Here is a 10,000-nt window from a genome sequence, read left to right on the forward strand (position 1 = left end):
GCCAGTTTTTTTTTTTTTTTTTTTTTTTTTTTTAAATCTCCCCTGTTTTTATATGGTTGTTTGTTTTTGTTTTTTTTCCTCTTTTAATTATTATTATATATTTTCTTCTGATTTTTATTGTATGTCAGCTTTGGCAAACACCTGTGTTGACGTAATGCCAAATAAAGCAACCTTTGAATTTGAATTTGAGAGCGAGGAGAGAGAGAGAGAGAGAGAAAAGGAGAGAGGGGAGAGAGAGGAAAGAGAAGGAGAGAGAGAGAGGAGAGAGAGAAGGAGAGGGGAGAGGGGAGAGAGAGAAGGAGAGGGGAGAGAGAGAGGAGAGAGAGAGGAGAGTGAGAGAGGGGAGAGAGGAGAGAGAGAAGGAGAGAGAGGGAGAGAGAGAGAGAGGAGAGGAGAGAGTGGAGAGAGGGGGGGAGGAGGGAGGAGAGAGGGGGAGAGAGGAGAGAGGAGAGAGAGGAGAGTGGGAGAGAGAGGAAAGAGGGAGAGAGAGAGGAGAGAGGGAGAGAGAGGGAGGAGAGAGGGAGAGAGAGAGGAGAGAGGAGAGAGGGGAGAGAGAGAGGGGGGGAGAGGAGAGAGAGAGGAGAGGAGGAGCTGAGGGGAGAGGGAGGAGAGAGATGGAGAGGAGAGAGACGGAAGAGGGAGGAGAGAGAGGGGGAGAGGAGAGAGGGGAGAGAGAGAGGAGGAGGAGAGAGAGGGAGAGAGAGAGAGAGAGAGAGAGAGGGGGAGAGAGAGAGGGGGAGAGAGAGAGAGGGGAGAGAGAGGGAGAGAGATAGTGACAGACAGAGAGAGAGAGAGAGAGAGAGGGAGAGGAGAGAGAGAGAGGAGAGAGAGAGGGAGATGAGGAGAGAGGAGGAGAGGGAGGGAGAGAGGAGGGAGAGAGAGAGAGAGAGAGAGAGGAGAGAGAGAGCGAGAGGAGGGGAGAGAGGAGAGGGAGAGAGAGAGGGGAGGGAGGGAGAGAGGGGAGAGAGAGGGAAGAGAGAGAGGAGAGAGAGGAGAGAGAGAGGGAGGAGAGAGGGAGGGAGGAGAGGAGATAGAGGAGAGAGAGAGGGAGGAGAGAGGGAGAGAGAGGGGAGAGAGAGGGGAGAGAGAGAGGAGAGAGAGAGAGAGAGAGAGGGAGGAGAGAGAGAGGAGAGAGAATCAATCTGACAGGACAGCAGCACAGTAGTCGCGTTGCTGTTCGTTCTGGAGGAGATTCAATTTCAATTGCTGTTGGGGGCGAGCCCTGCTGATTGAAAAAGCAGCCTTTCCTTTCCGACGCATTGAGCTCTCGGGCTTCTCTCTCTTTCTTACATTTTTTTCTGTCTGTCTGTCTTTCTTTCTTTCTTTCTTTCTTTCTTTCTTTCTTTCTTTCTTTCTTTCTTTCTTTCTTTCTTTCTCGGCGATCCTTTCCTTTCGGATACATTGAGCTCTCTGGCTTCTCTCTCTTTCTTACGTTTTTTCCTTTCTTTCTTTCTTTCTTTCTTTCTTTCTTTCTTTCTTTCTTTCTTTCTTTCTTTCTTTTTTCTTTCTTTTTCTCTTTCTTTCTTTCTTTCTTTCTTTCTTTCTTTCTTTCTCTGCAATCCTCTAGTGGCTGAAGCCGTACCCAAAGCCGGAGCGTCTCTTGTCGGACGTGCGGATGAAGTTCATCAGCCACCCTGCCCTGCCCTGCCCTGTCCTGCCCTGCCCGCCGTAATCAGTGTGCTGACGAGAGCAGAGCAGGGAGAGACACGACACGGCAGACATCTGCTACTGTGCACACAAACCCCCGGCCTCAACCCTCCTCACGCGGAACTCTCACAGACATGGAGACGAGACACACACACACGTAAAAACACACACAAACACACACACACACACGCACACGCACACGCACACACACGTAAAAACACACACACGCACACACACTACACACACTATGTCCTACAGTATATCTGACCTGGGCCCCTGTGGTTTCCTGGAAGCAGCGTCCCAGCTGGGTCTTGGAGGTGACGGGCTGCTGTTGGTAGGGGATGTAGGTCTGCTGGTTGGGGTACACCACACTGGACGAGGAGGAGTGGCCTTGCTGCTGGACCTATGAAACAATACGATACATACCGATGTTAAAAGACAGAAGTTTGCTAAATGAATTTCAGAGCGAACATTACTATAAATTGTATAAAATGGCTGGAAGGGGATGTAGGTCTGCTGGTTGGGGTAGACCACGCTGGACGAGGAGGAGTGGCCTTGCTGCTGGACCTGCAATACGATATAATGTGATACGATATCAAATTCAGAGCGAACATTAGTACATATGGTATAAAACTGCTGGTAGGGGATGTTAGTCTGATGTTTGGGGAACACCACACTGGACAAGGAGGAGTGACCTTGCAGCTGGACCTATGAAACCATAACGATACGAATGAATTTCAGAGTGAACATTACTATGAATTGCATTACTATAATTGTGTCTCTTTGATAGGATGCACTATGTCACTTTTGGTATTGTCCATATGTTCATTGTGGGTTGCTTGTATGTTATGTATGTTATGTGTGTCCTATGTCCTGAATGTTTTGTATGAGCGAAGCTCACTTTACTGCAAATCAAATCTACCCTTGGGTACCAATAAAGTAATTTAAAAAAATCTAAAAAAAATCTAAAATCGTAGGTCTGCTGGTTGGGGTAGACATCGCTGTAGGAGGAGGAGTGGTCCTCTTGCTGGACCTACAATATCATACCATACAATACCATACGATACCATACGATACGATCACAAAAGAAAGAATAGATGTATGACGTTCATTATGTCTAACTGTCCTGGCAAAACTTGGGCTTTTGTTATACTCCGGACATGTAAACGTTTTATGTTTTACCTGACATGTTTCGACAGTAGCTTCCGAGACGGAAACTATCATCAAAATATGTCAGGTAAAAGATGTCTACATGGTTGCAGCTATTGTATGTAATGTGATGCTGGTGTTGTAATCACATACGCAACAGTACTTCTACTTCTACTTCATACAACTACTAGGGGATGCATTTCTCGAAAGTGTAGTTGTTAGCCAGTTAGCGCCTTGGTAGTTGCCGATGGGAAATTGCATTGCAAACAACATACGGTGGCAGCTAACGTAGTTAGCAACTATGGTTTCAAGAAATTATTTCCTTTCAGGTGGAGCACAAGGTAGAGCACCATCAGACAAACAATAAAAAAAAAATACATGGAACCTGGGACTACAGTCCCCACAGACACAGACCTTGGTGTGGCCGCTGTGATGGGTGCAGGTGCAGGTGCGGGTGTGCGTGTGTGTGTGGGGTTCACAGACACAGACCTTGGTGTGGCCGCTATGGTGTGTGTGTGTGTGTGTGTGTGTGTGTGTGTGTGTGTGTGTGTGTGTGTGTGTGTGTGTGTGTGTGTGTGTGTATGTGGGGTTCACAGACACAGACCTTGGTGTGGCTGCAGTGGTGGGTGCAAGTGCGGGTGCATGTGTGTGTGGGGGTGTGAGTATGTGCGGTTCACAGACACAGACCTTGGTGTGGCCGCTGTGGCTGATGCTGGTCTCCGAGTGCTGGTAGGTGTGGTGCTGCCGGTGGTGGGTGCGGGTGTGGGTGTGCGTGGCGCCCCCGCTGCCCCCTGCGCCGCCTTTCACCTTCTGGCCGTTGGCGTCCAGCTGGGAGACCTGGTGGATCTGCACCGAGGCCTCGGGAGGGTGGTTGACGTGGATGTTGACGAAGTTGGGAGGGAAGTGCACTGTGATTTAGCAAGAGCACGGAAGGGAAGTCAAGTCAAGTCAAGTCAGATTTTATTGTCATATACAAGTCATACAAGGAAATTGAAATGACGTTTTCTCTCTATATCATGAAAGGACATAGACATACACAGAACTGACATTTACAGACTGACATCAAAGTGCAAGACAAGCAACAGTGATGGTCCAATAACAGTAAAGTGATGAAATAAGTAAGGGTTAACGTTCGGCGAGAAGGTCGCTACCGTGGAATAGCAGCACGACAGAGAGAATCTTTAGACCCCGACGCGGAGCGGAGGGGTCTTGTTCTCTCTGAAGTGCTGCTATTCCACAAAGCGACCGACTCGCCGAAAGTTAACCCGCTTATTATATGGATATACTTAAATGATTCACACATGCGGGGCCATTTCTTTAGACCTATTTAATGTTAAGATTGTTGCTGCGCAAAACAAAACAGTGCCGTTGTGGAACACCGCTAGGCAACAGCTAGGTAGGCTAGCCAGGACAACAGGTGTTGTCTATCACAGCAGCTGATTAGAGTGACAAAAGACCGGACCCCCTGCGGAGTGATATGAAACATTCGCTTTAGCCACTGACTTGTAGGCCTATACAAGCCAGTGGCTTTAGCAGTGAACGTCTTGTTGCCATTGACAGCGGTAGCCAGGACAACGGGTGTTGTCTATCACAGCAGCTGATTAGAGTCTTGTTGAAAAGTCGCTTTAGCAGTGAAAAGTCTTGTTGCCATTGACAGCGGTCTGTTATAGACCAACCCGTCCGTTATCGAAAAATAACAGACGTCCGAACGTTGGGGAGTCCCGTTGAAATGAATGGAGCATTCGACAGATGACGTCACAACCATATAATAATAATAACACTGAGCATTTAACATTGGGTGGAAGTGTGGGGAAGGGGGTTGGAGACTAACATTTTGCAGAAGAACATTTCTAGCAAGTGGACAGATGCTTCACATGGTTTTTAACACATTTGATCGAAATGAAAGGAAAATGTCTTTTTCTTGCCAAACCTTTGGTCAAAGACCTTCCTTAGGCTACAAACACACAAGTGGAAGAAACAATTGAAATCTGTCAGTCTCATGGAGTACCCAAGTCTCCACCCCTTCCGAGCAGCTCATGGGGCCTTGGAAGTTAAATAATTGTCTGTGTTAATGGACAGATCAAACCTATTTTCAGATCCACCTCGCTTTCCCTCCTAATATTCCACATACACACATTCCATTCACTCCCATTCAAAAATGTACTGTCCATGCATGGCGGCGGGTGTCAAAATTAATTCAGAACAAATTTGAAAACATTGGTTAAACCACTTAGCGTCACTATTAAACAAGATCCATTCATTGTTATTAATTCATATACTAAGCAGCCGGTCTGAATAAAATACTTCAGTGTCTTGTTTAATTTGTTTTGTAATACCTGGATGATCTTTGAATAAAGATGGAATTTATGGGCTTTTTGAGTATCAAACTTTAATGAGCCATAATCAGGAGCACTACAGCAGAATGTAAGGTATCATCAGAAATGCAAAAGACGTGCAACTAAAACACGTTACCTTAAAGGACCAGTTCAGTCAATACAGTTGTAATGCTCACGCTACCCTTGACTTGTCAGTACCCGGTGATGCCACTTTTTTTGGCTCAGCCCTTTCCGAGATAGGTCTCCCCTTTAGGCAGACCTAGGCAGACCTAAGGACTGTTCTATTCAATGCTAGGAGTATTATGACACGCCCCTTTAGGCAGACCGGAACCTGGTCATGTTAGGTGCCCATAGCAGCCTATTACATTGGCATATCTCTATATACTTAAAGAATCTCTGACTCACACTTGATGACATCAGTTCCTACACTCTGGTAATGCTGTAAGTAAATCCTTCAAGTTCACACAGAGCACTTCAACAGGAAGCACTTCCAACACTTTTCATCATTGCCCATTGGGGGGCCAGAGGTGTTGTTCAGGGGGGTAAAGTGTGACTGAGTCACCAGGGCCCCATGGACTGCATATAGGGGGTTCACACACAATCAGATTTATGTAGATGTATGGCTGGAGGGGTACATTGGAGCTGATTGTACATGGGGCTCAAAATGTGCTGCTACTGTACGCCCCTGTTGGGGGGCTGGAGGGGGGGCCTCACTCAATACTAGCTGTGACAGGCTTGTGGGGGAACTTGGGAAAATCTGGCAACCGGGTGTAAAGAACATCCCTGCGGATGTCTTTTGGCTCCAGGTTGTGAGAGCCAATGATGTATAACAAAAACACATCACAGGATTCTCTCCACGAGCAAAAGGCCCCAGTTGTCCCATAACACCCCCCCCCCCTTCCCGATTCAGTAAAAAGGCAGGGGGTGGGGGGTGAGGAGGGAGGACGAGGGGTAGTGTACACAAGGCCACTGACAGCCTTGGCTGGGCCCAGGACCAAGTCCTTTCAAAGAGCCCCCCACCCAACACATTCAATGTAATTGGCCATTTATGGGCCCCCCATCTCCCTGAGCTCGGGGCAACTGACCCCTTTTGTTCCCCCCTTGTCGGCTTCCCTGAGTGTACACGCCAGCACTGTGAATGGAAAGGGCAAAGACTGAAAAAAAAAAAAAGAAAAAAGACTAGAGCCGAGAGAAACAGAAATGCTATGCTATTCAGCGCTGACCTTTCCTCTGAATGGGCCCCTCAGTCTCCAGTCTCCACAGCCTACACTTTCCATTGGTTTCCTCCCGGCCCGGCCGGCCTGCTGAAAGGACCACTTCATCTCCCCCGCCCCCCCGGCGCTCGGCACGTGGGCCGTGCCAACCAAGGTAAATATGCCGGCCATGCACATACACACGCCCACGCCATGGGGAAATATGTACATGACCTCTGTTCTGTGATGCGATGGATCCGACACCTCGACGACCCAGCCAAACCACAGGGTTGGAGTATGTGTGTGTGTGTGTGTGTGTGTGTGTGTGTGTGTGTGTGTGTGTGTGTGTGTGTGTGTGTGTGTGTGTGTGTGTGTGTGTGTGTGTGTGTGTGTGTGTGTGTGTGTGTGTGTCTGTGTGTGTGTGTGTGTGTGTGTGTGTGTGTGTGTGAATGACGGGCTTGTCACTTGCATTGGACATGTGGTGGCAGTGGGCCATTTAACACACAGTAAGTTTATATTTTGTTCCATTTTCCATTATTGGAACGTCGTTAGGTTGTTAGTCTTTCCCATAGGACATGTACAGCAACAAAGCTATTTTTAGGGCCGGGATAAAAATATCCATGGGTCAAAGACATTTTTGTAGTAGCACATGTAAGGGTGGTGCAACCACAGCTGAAACCACTATTGCACATATAAAATGTCTTTTCTTTGTTTTTAGTGGACTATCTATGCCACATATTAATGCAGTACTTAAAGGGGCACAAGGTAGGATGACGCTGTTTGCACGGTGCCCGTTGCATGCCTGTCTTAAAATCTACACCGTAATGAAAAAAAATGCTGTTCAAATAAACTAACTGTGAGGATATTTTTCATTGTGCACGGAATGCCAGCAGTTGATACAAATCTGAATACGGTATGTAAAGCGATTTTTTGTATGAAAAGTGTTTCTCACAACACTCCCTCGGACCGCTCTGTCATAAAGTTGCATTTGGGGTTTTCTGACAGCGGACCGTGGAAGTGGCCGCGAGAGTCATCATTCACTTACGACCGATTCACATAACCATCGACTGTCTAGGGACAGTGATTAATTTAACGTTTAATCCTACCTGGAGCCCCTTTAAATTATCAATTACTAATAAACGTATGGGTATTTAGGGGTCCATTGCCGATTATTCCCCCATCCCTCTCCCCCACTTGTACCCTGTCTCTCCCTCACTGTCCTGCCGTAAATAAAGACTTTAACAAAAATCTCTGGCTTGCGCTTATACCCTGGTTCTGGCCGTTGTTGTAGGTGAGGGGCAGCGTGTGTGTGGAGTGGACCTGGGGTCCGTTTCTCGATTATTGTCGTTGCTAACCGTCTTAAGACCGTCTTAAGATCGTCTTACCGTTCCCTTGGATTTAGTGGTGAGCGTCACTGTCGGGAGAGAGTTGAGTCGCTCGTACGAAGGAGTTTGCAAACGACGATAGCAAAGACGCTTTCGAGAAACGGACCCCTGGCCCGTCCGGCTAGTGTTTATATCTATGGTTTGGAAATGATGAAGGTCCACAACACTGTTGAATGCTCCTAAACAAAGTTTAATGGCATGATGTTTCTGACTGTAGAAGGAGAGAAGTGCCGCACACTCACAAGTTAAATAAACAGTTTTTAATGTGACAACGTTTCGGCCTGTCTGCCTTCTTCAGGTCACGCACGTGACCTGAAGAAGGCCGACAGGCCGAAACGTTGTCACATTAAAAACTGTTTATTTAACTTGTGAGTGTGCGGCACTTCTCTCCTTCTACAATTGTATTTTCTGGTTGCCAGCACCTCTGTTTCTGGTGTGCGTTTTGCACCTCCACTCATGATGTTTCTGACTCTCAGTCCTTCATCAACAGTGTTGCGGACCTATATCATTTCCTTTCAGTTATCTTCTGTCTGGTCCAGCACCTGTGTGCTACTGATGTGCGCACATTCTCTGTCCGCTTACCCTGGTTCTGGCCGTTGTTGTAGGTGAGGGGCAGGGTGTGTGTGGAGTGGACCTGGCCCGTCTGGCTAGTGCTCATATCTATAGCTATCTTCTGTTTGGTCCAGCACCTGTGACTGATGGAGGCCTGCTGCCGACTTACCCTGGTTCTGTCCGTTGTTGTAGGTGAGGGGCAGCGTGTGTGTGGAGTGGACCTGGCTCGTCTGGCTAGTGTTCATATCTATAGCTATCTTCTGTTTGGTCCAGCACCTGTGACTGATGGAGGCCTGCTGCCGACTTACCCTGGTTCTGTCCGTTGTTGTAGGTGAGGGGCAGGGTGTGTGTGGAGTGGACCTGGCTCGTCTGGCCCCCGGTGCCCTGCTGCCGATGGCCGTTGCCGTTGGGCACGTTCATCTGGCAGAACTTGCCGGTGAAGTTGGGCGGGCACTGGCACTTGTCACGCGCGCTGCATTTACCGCCATTCATGCAGGGCAGGTGGCACACCACTGAGGAGGAGAAAAGAGACACACAGACACATCACATTACATTACATTACATCACATTACATCACATTACATCACGTTACCACTCCTTCGAGCTCTCAAAGCACTTTACATTGTATGCCTCACATTCACCCATTCACACTCACATTCACACACCGGTGGCAGTGGCTGCCACGCAGGGTACCACCCAGCCACCAGGAGCAATTTGGGGTTAAAGTGATACTGTCCCATTTTTTGAAATAAGCTTATTTTACACCTCCCCTTGAGTTAAATAATAGGGTTTTACCGTTCTCCTCTACTTTCAATCGTTCTCGGGGTATGGCAGTGCAAATTTTACCTCCAAGCTAGCAGTTAGCATTGAGTCCTATGAGACCAGCTCGCGGCTAACTGGTCTCATAGGACTCAATGTTAACTCTTAGCTTAGTACAATCATACTAGAAAACGGTTGACAGTACAGGAGAACGGTAAAACCCTATTATTTAAATCAAGGGAAGGTGTAAAATAAGCTCATTTCCAAAAATGGGACAGTATCACTTTAAGTATGTTGCCAAATGACACAGTGAAGGGGTCAGGCAGAGTACTGGGTGGGATTCGAACCTTCAACCCTCAGAGGATGGATGGGATACACATGCTCATGAATTTCCCTAACACTTCTATCCCTTGTGACTTACAGTTATTTTGGTAGAGAGAATAAGAAAGAGACCCCATTTAGGTTGCCTTGCTCAAGGACACGTCTTTCATGAATGACGTGAACTTGCAACCTTCCAATAACAAGATTCACCATTGAGCCAAGAATGCCCATCATAAACAAGTGATAGAGAGTGTGGCAGAGAGAAGGCCAGAGAGAGAGAGAGAGAGAGAGAAGACAAGACACACAAACTCAGAAGTGGAAATATTATTAAACTTTTACCAGACTTTTAAAGACAAACATTGCATGGCACGTATAAAATAGTCTAATACCCTCTGACAGACGTCAGTTCAGTTGAATGCATTTCCTGATGCAATATTCGCCTGCTGCATACATTCACACAAATAAACAAAAGCTGCCTTGTTCTTGTTGACATGCACTCACACAAAGATAGACATCTTCTAAATATACTGTTACAGGGGTGCATTTCTCTGAATCATAGTTGCTGACTATGTTAGCTACTTCGCTGTTTGCAATGCAATTTCTAATTGACAACTATCCAAGTTGCTAACTGGCTAACAACTATACTTTTGCCTGTTTG

General features: G+C 47.2%; 1 protein-coding gene across 1 annotated transcript in view; it reads right to left on the reverse strand.

Annotated features, from left to right (window-relative positions):
- Nucleotides 1-10,000, reverse strand: part of ltbp1 (latent transforming growth factor beta binding protein 1) — a 294,226-nt gene that overhangs the window by 156,947 nt on the left and 127,279 nt on the right. Inside the window, exons 5-9 of the mRNA XM_063191291.1 lie at nt 8,571-8,774; nt 3,484-3,704; nt 2,020-2,214; nt 1,916-1,975; nt 1,583-1,680 (exon numbers count right to left, since the gene is read on the reverse strand). Coding sequence (XP_063047361.1) covers nt 1,583-1,680; nt 1,916-1,975; nt 2,020-2,214; nt 3,484-3,704; nt 8,571-8,774 — 778 coding nt within the window. The remainder of the gene's footprint in view (nt 1-1,582; nt 1,681-1,915; nt 1,976-2,019; nt 2,215-3,483; nt 3,705-8,570; nt 8,775-10,000) is intronic.

The sequence above is a fragment of the Engraulis encrasicolus genome, chromosome 24, assembly GCF_034702125.1.
Source record: "Engraulis encrasicolus isolate BLACKSEA-1 chromosome 24, IST_EnEncr_1.0, whole genome shotgun sequence".
Lineage (NCBI taxonomy): Eukaryota > Metazoa > Chordata > Actinopteri > Clupeiformes > Engraulidae > Engraulis > Engraulis encrasicolus.